The sequence below is a fragment of the Stenella coeruleoalba genome (assembly GCF_951394435.1).
Source record: "Stenella coeruleoalba genome assembly, chromosome: 6".
NCBI classification, from domain to species: domain Eukaryota; kingdom Metazoa; phylum Chordata; class Mammalia; order Artiodactyla; family Delphinidae; genus Stenella; species Stenella coeruleoalba.
Window position 1 is genome coordinate 101,991,759 of NC_137151.1, and position 13,668 is coordinate 102,005,426.

General features: G+C 34.7%; 1 protein-coding gene across 1 annotated transcript in view; it reads left to right on the forward strand.

The window, feature by feature from the left end:
* CPS1 (carbamoyl-phosphate synthase 1) overlaps positions 1 to 13,668 on the forward strand; it is a 348,188-nt gene that overhangs the window by 278,385 nt on the left and 56,135 nt on the right. The window contains exon 31 of the mRNA XM_079924871.1: positions 2,408 to 2,526. Within this exon, the coding sequence (XP_079780997.1) occupies positions 2,408 to 2,526 (119 nt within the window). The remainder of the gene's footprint in view (positions 1 to 2,407; positions 2,527 to 13,668) is intronic.

Consider the following 13,668-nt stretch of genomic DNA (forward strand, 5'->3'; position numbering starts at 1 on the left):
TAGTGATTTCGAACTCTGCAACTTTTATGCTCATATATAGAAGGAGGGGAGGGAATGTTTCCTTCATTGCATTTAATGTATTCTCCTCACCTTTATGGTTTCCAAATGCAGAATATTTCATTTCCATTGAAATTCTGAAGTAGTCTGAGAGATACTAGTATTTTTTGATGGACATTTCTCAAAGTTGACTTTCAAGGGAATAGAGAATTAACATTTTTCCATGGTGGTGGGAGTGATATTAGTAATGAGAGGTCATTCTAGAAAACCGTTTCACCTTCTTTATTGTTCTTATTTCAGTCTTTCGTTTAAAAAACAACCTACAACATTCATACATGTGTATATATGTGTATGTGTGTGTCTGTATGTATACATATAATTTTTTTTTCCAGACAAAGGACAGTAAATAGATTTTTTCCTTGAGTCTAGTCATCATACTTCTGCCATTTTGAGGTGGATGAACAAGGGAAGTATTTCCAGGTTCCCAGTGAGGCTGTAAAACTCAAGCGTATCGCTCATTCTTTTCTAACAGACTTATAAGGATGAGAATTCAGGGAAAATGTGTGGAGATTCTTTCTTGCACAGAGTATGAGCAAGAAGTGCAGGGTCTGAGGTATAAATTATTGCCTGCCAGCGTGCTGGGAGAAGGAACTGATTTCTGTTTGTTAGAGGTCATCATTACTGTTCATTTCCACAGCAACCAGGAACTTGGTGATTTTGACAAAGAGTGTGAGGAGTGTGGTGGGCTGAAGGGGGAAAAGAATGAAGGGAGTGAGTAAATCTTTGCTCGCTTTCATAATTCTTAGAAAGGGCAACTTGCTCTGAGGTCTGATTTTTGCAGCAGTCTTATTTCAGGATGACTGGATCATCACCTCTTTTGATTTGGGGAGAATACAGGGCATTATTTTTGATTTGGGGAACGTTAGAGTAACCTCCAACTTGTTTGGGGTCATTACGAACTTCATTACGGCTGTGTGACATAGCAAAGCTGCAGCTCTTGAAAGACCGGCAGGATCTTGCTTTCTGTTCAGAACTGTGGATGTGATTCTAGTTGTCCTTCCTCACAGTAAAATGACTGCAGATTCTAGGTCCTTCATCAGTCGCAGGGTAATTACTGTGTGCGATTGTGTGAAAATGTCCTTTGGTCTATCAGAAGTGTCACTAACGACCTTAAGGTTCTATTCCCCTCACAGTGTTGATGGTCAAAGAGCCAATTGTCCCTTTAATCCCTTGGCAAATAAGGCATAATATTAAGTCCTTGGGAACCTGGCTATAGTTATAGGGAGAATTAAACAAAAAAACATAAATAGACTTACGAAACGAATATGTCTTTCAGTATTCACATTAGATGTCATTTTATTCTAGTCAATAGAATTATGAGCTATATTGTTTCTCAACATGTATGATCATGGTCTCTCTGATACCAGAAATAAGTAAAAGTTTTAGGAAAATTAAGCTCCTTGGTTGAAATATAACAGCAGTTATTAGTTACATATATTTCCTAATGGTATTTAAAAATATAGTGTGCCATAATAAAATATGTTGTTTTGAAATATTTGATTATCATTTTTCATTGAGTATAAATATTATCTAAACATAGAAAAGAATAAGAGTAGGCATCTTTTGACTATGAAGGTTTTGGTTTTGAGAGTTTATCTCTTCTTTCAGCTGCCTTTTGTACTCAGCTTAATGACCCATAGCTGTAATTTTACTTTTGAGAAATTGCTAAACTAAGCTTGAGGAAAAAGCTGAGCTGCCTATCAGAACAGAAGTTATTACTACATTGTTTTGGAATATATTAGGATTTTGTAAAATGCCTGTCTTAGCACGAAAGTCACAGTAACTGATTCAAAATAATTTTTTGTTTGAAGTCTTCTGTGAGGTAATATTTGAGAGAAATAACACCAAGCCAAATGTGATCCATAAATTCTCAATGACTGGTTGGTGTGAATATGGAATGAAGTGATAAAAATATGCTAAATATGCTAAAGGGTAATTATCCAAAATACAAGTTAAACGATCATTATATTGATTCTACATGTTCTTACCAATTTGGCATAACTATAGTTTCAAGAGATTCTCTTTAATGCCAAAAAGATATACCAGATTTAGAATATAATTGGTAACACAGTCATATAAAAAGCAGGGAAGCAGAGCCTGTTACAGGAATTTTTCTGAGCACACACTACTCTGATTAACTCAGAGTACCTCCTGTTCATGCCATTTGTGGATATAGTTGGCAGTATCTGTAAGTTTATTGGGAGGAACGTCAATGATGTGATATCAGTTTCATTCTCAGTCTATAGCCTCAGGCTCTCTTAACATGGAGAGGAATGGCTGCTATGTTTTCAACCAAATAAGACCTTTATAAGATGTTTGCCAAAGAAAGCATCTCTTCTCCTTTTGGCAGGCCTTGGAAGACAATGTGTCCCTGGATGAGATTATGAAGCTCACATCCATTGACAAGTGGTTTTTGTATAAGATGCGTGACATTTTAAGCATGGAAAAGACACTAAAAGGGCTCAACAGGTAAGGCACTTGTGCTCTGATTCACTCCAGGTATCTTCTGTGCAGTTTTGTCTTCCTCTTACCCTTACACATTTGGCCAAAATTCTGCTTCAATGAAGTAAATAGTGCCAATGCTGCAAAGCAATAGCCATAACCAGAAGAAATGGCAGTTTTTAGACGTTTACCTTTTTAAAGGCATCTATTAATAATTTTAATTGTCTTCTACCCCTGCCCTACCCTTGACAGAAACATAGTGATGTTTTTATTAGGTCTTCTGAATTTACAAAAATTGGTGTACATTTATGGATTGATGTGCTATTTAATTACCAGACATTACCTAGATTTAAATTTTATTAATCAATAATGAAATGAATACTATTTCTGTTTTCTATACATTTTCCAAGTTCTGAAGTCTATTCTTCTCTTTTAATATCAACCTACGTATTGCTGTGTATTGATGAGCAAACATATTCCTCTTGCATTCTACTGATATTTTTAACACTGGGACATCCAGTTCAGCATACAAATAAGCCACATTCAAATTTTTGTTAATAGACCCTTTACCTCTCACTAATTTGCATTTTTATCTGCTTTATGGCCAATTATTTTAAAAATTTGATTTCATGTTCAGAACATTCCTATAATGTCAGTGTTTTAAAATCTACTTTTTTCTATTTTCTGAGAAGATCGTTTTTTGAGGTAGCTCAGGCATATGAAGTCACAGATAGGTTTTAAACTTGGATCTGTGATAACAGGAACATGTATTACCAGTTTAAGAAAGACAGTGTATTTCTCTTTAGCTTCTCCTCTTTAAGAGGGCTTTGAAATACACTACTACTGGAAAGAAATCTCACCTACAAGCCTAGGCACATGTTTAGAGAGGGAAAAATTTTGTTTTGCAGAAATTATTCTCAAATGATTTTAGTAAATGTAGAAAAATTAATTGCTTAAAATGTTGCAAACAGTGGAAGCTCTCAGTGACTGGATTTCTCGACTATTTAGAAACTGCAACATATAATTGGGTTACTGGGTTTACTTAATCAAAATGTACACAAACCGGGCACTTGCTTCTCTTTTTGAGCAGAAGGAGGTTCTTTTTCATCTATTCAACAATCACCCACAACAAATGCTTGGTTTTGAAAATGGGGGACTCCAATCTGCCAGAAATGAAACTAGCTGTAGTTGCTTGTAAGTCATCCTTTGTAGTGATCATATAAAATGAACAGTAGGTAGAAGTTAAGAATCGAGCCTATACATTCGTCTTAGAATTTTGCTGACTTGAGGTTTCCTTTCTTGGTTTATGTTGCCAGCAGAACTTCTATGTTGAATTATAGTCTGTTCCACTGTTTTCAGTTTCAGACAACTGATTTCAAATGCCTGTGAAACCATTCCAATTAAACCACATGAGGGTGCTAGAAACTTACAGTATGCCAACCGTAGCAGTGGAGGAGTCCTGGGGTGAAAAACAGCAGATGTTATTGTGATTTAAATTTCCACTTGATATCCATTCTGATTTTTGGACAAATTCAATGTTTTAATTGAATAGTTTTTGTTACAAACAGAAGGCAGGTTGAAATTCTAACTAAGCAGAAATAAGTGTATATTGATAGTGAAAAAGCTGTTTGGAGGATTATTAGAACGACTCACAGTCGTAGATCACTTACAACATCGTTCTGACTTCAACATTTTATTGCATTTTTTGCTGTTAATTTGACATTTTAAAATAAAGTCTCCATTTTCTGGCATAAGTATAATTGTAAATAGAGATTTTTCTATTGTTCATAATCATCTACAATAAAAACTTTTTATATACAACTTAATAATTTAAAAGATTCTAAAACATAATACTTAACAATTGTCTCTTGCTTCAAGACCTCAACAGAGGATTTATGGTGTTAGTAAACCTAAACTCTGAACTTATTATTATCTGATGGACACTTTACGTCCTTTTTTTTTTGAGTATCTTAGATGCACACATAGCAATTCAATAATGACTGTTATTTAGAGGTGTTGGATAAATAGAATAAGAACAGATGGCTACTGAAGCCCCCTGTCTCAGTCATTCTGTGGCACATTGGGATCTGAAGTTGAAAGGATATTGCAACTGATGGTGGGTGAGTGCAGGACTTACATTTGTTTGTTTGTTTGTTTTTGCCCTATTTTGATTATCTTCATGATTAGCCTGGATTATGACATCTTCTGCTTTTTATCAGTTTCTAAATATCCAGAGAGGCTTGGTCATCGAGGCAGATACTGCTCCAACAGTAATAGCTATCTAATAACAGTTGGCATTATATGGTTGAGTTATATATTGGAGGAAGGTTAAGGTCAGCTGGTTCTTTTTTATCTGTGATTTGTTTCAAAATTTCAACTGCTCCCACGTTCGAAAGGCTGACTTTAGATGTAGACCCAGGAAGTAGCTATTTATTTGGTCTGATTTGGGCCAACCCCCAAATTCTCTTGCCTGAGCATGTCTCTGGTGCCAATGTGCCCAGGTCCCTTTGCAATTTTCTTATAAGTCCCTGGGAAAATGGGCAGTGGGGATCTTAATTAGGAGAAAGGAGAAACTTAAAGAGAGGGTAAAGTGTAGAATGCTAGACGTGGGTTAAGTTTCACCTGGTTCCTTCCTGTGTGCTGGAAGGAGCACAGGCTATGGAGCCAGTCAGATATGTGGGTGCACAGTATTACCAACTGCAGCATCATGGGCACGTCACCCCCCTCACTTCTCCAACCTCACGTGCTTCCTGCTAATGTCTCCTTTATAGTTTTGTTGTGGAGTTTAAATGATATAAATGCAAAGGACCCTTGGCACATGATGAGTGTCCAAGAAAGTTTTCTCTTCTTCCCCCTGAAAATGGAAGTGCCACTTGTTATACTGATATATGCATTTTAAGACTCATTTTCAGAGTTACGATTTGCATTTGCATATATATTTTGCAATGTATCATTTCTTAATTTTCTTTATGATGCATTGTCACTTATTTTAATACCAGACCTATTTTTTTAAAATAAGAAAGCAATGATAGCTAGTGATACAAATGGCATTCTTATCAAAAGATCAATAGCACGAACAAAAATTCCCACTTTACAGTTGTTAATCATGCTAAAATTCTTCTAAAATGCAATAAATACATTCACTAGCAGAAGATGAGAATAGCACTTAGATTGATGGCAGTCTATTACTTGTATTTATATATAGTCACCTGAAATGAAGTCCAGAATTTGACTTCCAAATAGAATATACCCACGTATTAGGTGTATATGTGAATGTCCACAGACTGGAGTAGAGAAAAGAAAACAATGATTGTAACAAGGTTAGCATTATGGAAATAACGGATGAGTTTTACATGTCTATGAGAAAGTAGAAATTACAGTTTTCTCACTTCCTTGAAGGGTGGAGATAAATATGTTTCTTGTTGAGGATGAAGTATGAAATCCCGTCTTCTTCAGGGTGTTGGGCCAAGTTAGACAGGTGTTAGAATAATCAACTCAGTATCCCTCAGCATCCCAGCTCTGAGTGCTTGCTTCCATCAGAACTCAGTTTGTTATCTTCAATACATGATCATAGCAATGGCAACCCTCTGGAAACTTCCAGAGCAATAGCCATTCTTACCAACTTAGGTGTTAATCATTATTCAGACAGCTTCAGCAAAGAATTTCTCTTCTATACTTCGGTTCACTGACTTTCTCTTTTTCTTCTTAAACTGTTTATTGCTTCCCGAGGGCATGCTAGGAAAGTTGACTGTCCTAGGCAGTTCCCCAAATTTATAAGCTAGTGTAGTGGAATGAATCGATCTAGAGTGATAACATATTTCACTTTGGATTTCTTTAGGTTTTGAAAAGTTTCTCTTTACTCAATGTGATGTGAGTTGTATCATGGAGGATTCCAATGCCTATTATGCATATGCATTGGGATTCGTATGTTTGATCTATTAACCTCACATTACCAGATCACTTTGCAAGTAGTTTAGGAAAATTGAACTTGTCAGAATTTTCAGTGTAATTGCAACATTTTCAAAAGCTCTCTTCATTGGCCTTCACTACCAAGCTATCCAGACTTTAGTGTATCTCTTTTCCCCATACTCACTCATCTTACCAACATTGACTCTTTTACACATAATGCTCCTCCCATATAGCATTTTCACTAGAAGAAAAATGCATTTATTTTGGTCTATTAAAAATTACAGAAGTCTTACCTCTAATCCTTTCCTCCATTAGTCCATAGACAGATTCAATTCTAGTCACGCAAATAAAACTGGATTGGAGGACAGAAGCACAGGTAGTATAAGTTAAACAGATAAATATGTCAAATGTCTTTATCAGCTAGGTTCTCTTGATATAGCTGGTTCTCTAAAGTAAAAAAAGAATGGATAATCGAGCTCTATGTGTTAATACAGAAACTTGAATTTTGATTCCATCAAACGCCTTCCAGGTGTAAGATAATGATCAACGAATTTATTGACTACATATCAGGCACTGTTCTAATTGCATTATTTCATTTAATCCTTACCACAACCTAAGAAAGTCAGTAATTATCCCAATTTTATAGGTAGTAAACTGAGGTTCTGAGATATTTAACAACGTCCTTGATATCACATGCTAATAAATGACAGAATTGAGATCAAACCTGAGCAGGACTCTGGAGCCTAGGATGTTTTATATTTAAACCCTATACACATGCACACACACACACACACACACACACACATATATATATATATATATATATATATTTAGGGATGTGGAAAGGTGGAAAGGTGAATTATATAACATCTGGAGGAAATCAGACTACATGTAGTAGACACTTCCAGCGTAGTGACAGTATTTAATAAAGCGATGATAGTCCCATCATCATAGAACTAGCACATTTGATAAAGGTTTCAACAATATTAGTAATAAATAGATAAGCACAGGTACAAAAATATCACAGTTGAACCCCTTTCACTATAAGTAAGGAAGTTAGTCAACTGTAGTAAATCTTCTTTGTGGGCAAGAACTATTTAAAGACACGACACCCCAAACCTTTTTATTTATAATATCAAGTTGGATTAACAATTTTAGATTGAAAGACAGTCATGATACTTAAAAAAAAAAAACCAACCTGAATATGCAAGAAAAAATGTGAATATGCTAATTACCAGCTTTGAGCACCTGCCTATCTTCTGCCTATAACTCTTTTTTACATTTTTTTTCTTTATTTTAATTTTTAGTTTCTTTTGCTATTTCTGACTGACATGTGTAGCTGAAGAACTTTATTATACCTGCCTAAGTCGTATAATTTTGCTCTTTTACTGACTGGAACTAAGTTGAATTAAGTTTTGAATCCTTCTTTCAGTGATTAGCTTAAAGAAGGCAGCCATCCACTGCTTGTGCTGTACCACGTTAAATCACCAAATGGAAAGTTTCCACCCGTTATGATGACTGCTTGTTCTTTTGCATTTCATTCAATTTGGGCAGTTTTCCCAGTATGGTCCATTTTGCTCTCTGGTGTTTTTTTTGCACAATGCTGCTATTTATGTTAGCAACATAATGCTTGACTGTTTAAAAGGACTCTGTTTTCATCCATTTTAGATGTTCAAAAGTAGGGGATATGACCACTGTGATACAGTTTACACCATATATGTGGCTAAGTTTGGGGGCACCATATATGTGGCTAAGTTTTGGATTTATTTCTCTATTAATGATTGATATAAATTTAATTTACTATGGATTAATATGCAAGTTATTCAGAAATTGCTTTTGTCCACTATTCTGTAGGCTCATATGTTGTTTTTTTTAACTTTTAATTCTGATAATATTAATATTAATATTCTCTTCCCCCTTCACTGCCACTTATTGCTACAATGTAGTAAAAAAAGAGGAAGGTGTGCTTTTGAAGGGCCTAATTTTCATCTGAACATCACTATGTTCAACGTGATAAACTACATCCATTGGTGAGGGCTGAAAAGTCATAGGTGTGCCTATAGCTTAGGAAAACAATCTGGGGCAAGCCTGGTGAGTTCCACTTGGGCATTCAAGTGCTAAATTGAGCTCAGTAAAGTTGGCCATTTCCCTGCAGCCACAAACTTCTGGCAGATGTAATAATGCAGGTGTCACCTTAGCTGGAACACTCCCTTTGAATGTCCTCTCCTACACACGTTAGTTTCTATTGACTTTTTATTTAACTTGTTCAGGAGGCGTGGCAAAACCAGACAAGAACGTTTTGTGCTTGTATTTGATTGAAGTTTTCTAGGGAAAAGTGTCACCTAAAAGTCATTAAAACTTAGGCATAACTACTATGTATACAACAGATAACTAATGAGAACCTATTGTTTAGCACAGGGAACTCTACTCAATAATCTGTGGTGACCTAACTGGAAGGAAACCAAAAAAGGGTGGATATATGTATATGTATAGCTGATTCACTTTGCTGTACAGCAGAAACTAACACAACATTGTAAAGCAGCTATACGCCAATAAAAATTTAAAAAAACACCAAAACTTAAGCTTAAGACAGAGAAGGATCAGTACTTTACTTTCTAATGATAATTTATACTTTTTGGTAGAAAAAATTAAAAGTAATCATTTAGCCTTAAAGGGTATTTAATATAGAAGCAATTTAGAGAAAAATATACATTTCACTATATATAATGTATAATCACATGTTATAATTTTTATGATCCTTTACTATGATATATGCTTGTGATACCATTTGTTGTTTTCTCCACCCCAGTCTGTGGACCTTCATATATATATGAACATATATATATATATATATATACATACACACACACACACATACATACACACACACTAATGAATGTATGTGTGTGTGTATATATATATACACACTAAGTGTTTGGGTGTTTATTATTTTGAATGTAGAATGAGAATAGAGATGGTTGGACACTTTAGTGGAACCCATTGATCTGATTTGCAGAAAATAGGTTATGTCCTCTGACTTCACTATCAACTCACACTATATTTCTAAGTCTCAGTTTCACCCTAGTTTAAAAAATATATATTCTCTTATTTTACTAGTTAGCCATGCTTCTAAGCTGAATATATATTATATATAAAGTAATTGACTCTAAAGGAAAACAATTTTATTAGTTACTACATATTAGTATCCTATGGTTTGTCTTCATACCCTAAACCATTTATCTAATAAACCTCTTCACGAATACTAAATATTGGACCTTACATAAAAAGGTTAGTTTTTCTTCTGGAAAAGAGGAACATTACTGTGGGAATTTCCGTGCCCGTGAACTAATGCCAAAAATACATTTTATTTTTAATTTGTTTTTATGTTCCATGTGATATTTTAGGTGATGTCACAGATTTGACAAGCCTCTATTAATTTTTCTAACTAATAATTTATTATATCAGGTATATTGTGAATAAAATTTTACATCAAATATTTAATGTTCTGAGAACCCTCATTGAATTAATTATTTAAACATTGCTTTCATAGTTTTGACAAATAATTTTGCATTTTGAAAGAGTGAGAGAGAACTTGAGTCTGGCATGGGCAAGATGCATGTTTCACCTAAAATGTTTTCAGAGTGATGTTCACATCATTCATAAAATAAATATTATATATTTTCTGCTTATTGATTCTTATATGTTCGATAGTTCCAAAAATCTTAAGTTGGTTTAAAATAACATATACTCATAATTTGTAGTATGTATGTATCTATTAATAGCCAGGATTTAATAGATTATCCGTATGTCAACATCTGTGATCTCAGCATGATAGGTTATTTACTTGATGACATTTCTCTTTATTAGGAGCTGTTATTAGACCAAATCATATTGTTAGTTGCCTTCAATGGGTTTGTAATCTATTTTTGAAGATTTGTATATGCTTAGGTATACATAAGACAGGATGCTTTTAATGGACCAAGAAGCTCTAAGATCTTTGTGTACTAAGTTATCTCATATAAGTCACAGTTTAAGAGTTCTTAGAAGGTATGCAACCCTACCCCATATTTTATAAACAAAACAGTGACTCAGAACATTTAAATAAATTTTTCAAGATTTCAGGGGAAGTGCACACGGAAGCCACGATCTGAGTTCAGGACTTTTGGAATCCAAGGATAGCATCTTTCCTTCAATATGTCTCTATGCCATGGGAACCAAGGGAAGAGAGAATTATAAATAAATAAATAGGAATACACTGTCAACAATATGTCATGGTTTGATGAGAGCAGAGAGGGAGAGAATTGAGCAAGTCCACCAAATTTGTTGATGGGGAGGAAAGAATAGGAGCTAGACTAAAAGGAGCAAATGTGCAATGAGAAAGAAGTAGGTAAATGGATGAATTGTACTCAGGAAGTGACAAATCGTGTTTGCTATTATTTTGTTATATTTATGCTGTATTTCATAAAAATGAGAACCTTCCTATAAGGAAATTAAGGCTGTGAACAGAAATTAAAGTGAATACTCTCTACCTATTTGCTCAATGTACGTTATAGTTGGAGCCACACAATTTCGCTCATTGTTCTGTAATTACTACATACTAGGAGGATGCTCCAATTAATCTGTAAATTCCATTAGGGCAAATTTCAAATACCATGTCTTAATATACTTTTATTATAAGATTTTCTTAAAAGCTTTTGCTGATTTGTGTGAATGAAGAATGGACTTCACCGTTCTAAAAAATAGTGTCAGTTCTGAAACAGATAAGAATGATTTTCAGTTCTTTATATACTATATATTTTCTTGGAAATTGACCTTGCATAGAGTAAAATCTCAATAATATTTGTATGATGATATTCCCATTAAATAAATAAAAAATATTTTTGGTAGAAAGTGAAAATCAGAATTTTTCAGTCATGCCAAAGAAGGGAGATTGGAGTGGAGGAAAATATATTACAATTCCTGGTTGCTCAAGGGACCCACAAAATTATTAATTGGAAAATGTGTAGTCCAAAATATAAAGTCTGGGGACTTTCTAGTTGTTAAGACTCTGTGTTTCCAATGCAGGGGGCATGGGTTCGATCCCTGGTCGGGGAAATATGGTCTCACATGCTGCACAGTGTGGCCAAAAAATAAAATAAAATAAACAGAATATAAACTCTGTGTTGGAAGACATTGGAAATCAGCATCTCTAGGTTTTCATTATTTAAGTGACTATATATTTACTAATTAGCTAGGAAGTCTCTGAATGACTATTTTCTAATAAAAGGGGATATATCTAATTGTTTTTTACAGTCAAATAGAAATTATATATACTGGGAGCACTATAATACTTACATGGACATTGTAAACTCTATTTCCTATTGAGAACAAGCCAAAATTTACACAGTTTGTTTGTTTTTTGTCTGTGCCATGGTACCCCGACCAGGGATCAAACACACACCCCCTGCAGTGGAAGTTCAGTCTTAACCGCTGGACCACCAGGGAAGTCCCTACCTAGTTTTGATTTTAAAAGTTATCTAAGTTTTCAAAATTGCAAATTTCTAGAAAACTTTTTATGAGAAATATTCATAAATATGTACAATGGTAGTGCAGGCTCTGATTTAATTAACCAGCAAAGAAGATTAAGGTGAAAAATATATAATCATAACACTTATGATACAGAGATTTGTATTTCTCTGGTGACCTTAAGGTGAATTTCTGTTACAATACAGGTGGAAAATACTCACTATTCTATCTTTGTAGGTGGTGAAACTGAGTCACACAGAGGTGTGTGTCATATTTTATGTCACACCAGTCAGAGGAAAGCAAGAAATCTAGCCCAGGGCTTCTGCCTTCAGTTCTAGTCGCTAACCCTTTTCAAAAGCTTCTTTGTAGAGATATGACTTTTAAATCAGACAGCTGGAGATCAGCTCCTCCTTAGCTGTCAAGTTGTGAGCTGCGTGTTTCCCTGCCTGAATTGTTGACCCCACTTAGAGCAGAAGCCTCGTAAGAGATGTGCCCTTCTCTAAACCCTTGTGAGGAAAACGCGGGGGCCTGGAAAGCAGAAAGCCTTGGTGAGTCACCTTTAAGAGTACATTGTAAACAGAATTTTCAAGAGAATGGAGAGCTAGTGTAAGGATTTTCTTTTTAAATTTTTCTGTATTTATGAGACAGTATATATACGTGTGTGTATATATGCACACATACATACATGTACATATATTTTTTTCTTTAAATAAAATGGAAATGCCTTACTTCCATGTTAATGCGGGTGTGAGTTAAAAGCTCCTGAAGTGTACAATGGAAATTAAATGTAGACAAAATAGTCTGCCTGAGCTATAATTACAGATGCTAGGTAATCACTCACTGGCCCTCAGGATTTTTCACCTTCTCATTCATACCTGAGATGCCTTTATGGGCGCATAACCTCCGCTAGTGCCCTGGGAGCTATAAAGTGGGTGATGCGTATCTCGAGGAGTGAGGCAGTGGCCTTGCCTCCCTGACTTAAGATTCGGTCAGTGATATTGGCCCATCTCGGGTTGAAGTAGGCAGTTAGGCACTATTCGCCTATGTAAATATAGTAATGATAACATAACGGCCATCACATGGTTATGTTGATATTGCCCATACTGCCTCATACCCTACCTACCGCCTATCTTTAGCAGATGGTCTGGTTTAATTGACCATACTTAGCTCTAGGTAACTTGAAGAGGGAGCTACTCACTCGGTTCTTGAGTGTATAGTTTTTAGTATGAAACAGATGAGAATTTTTGCTATCTGGGTATTATATGTCTTCTTCTGAAAAACCCTCAGTGATAAAGATTTTTGACTTCCATGTACATAGTAATCCTCAAATTATCATAGATCTAGTGTGACATGTCACCAGGAATCTAATTCTAGAATTTTTCTACATCTACATTTTTCTACATTTAATTCTACAATTTTTCTAGAAATGGCTTCTTATTTTTCCCCTTTCTAGAAAAGGCTTACATTTTCTCATTTAAGAACTAAAAATATTTGATGAAAAATTATTTCTACACAAGTTACATTTAGCAAGAAAAAAAATCTATGCAGTAGTTATCAGTAGATAGGCTTCACTTAAGTAAATAATTTTAATAAGATTCTAAGTAATAGTTTCAAAAAGTCAAAGAAAGTTACACATTTGTTATATATTTGTTGCTTGGACAACATATGTGGTATTTGGAAAACTACTCTGTGGAAACGTGACTTGCTTTAAACAAAGATGATAGAGAAGTTTTCAAATATAGGACTTCCAAATAA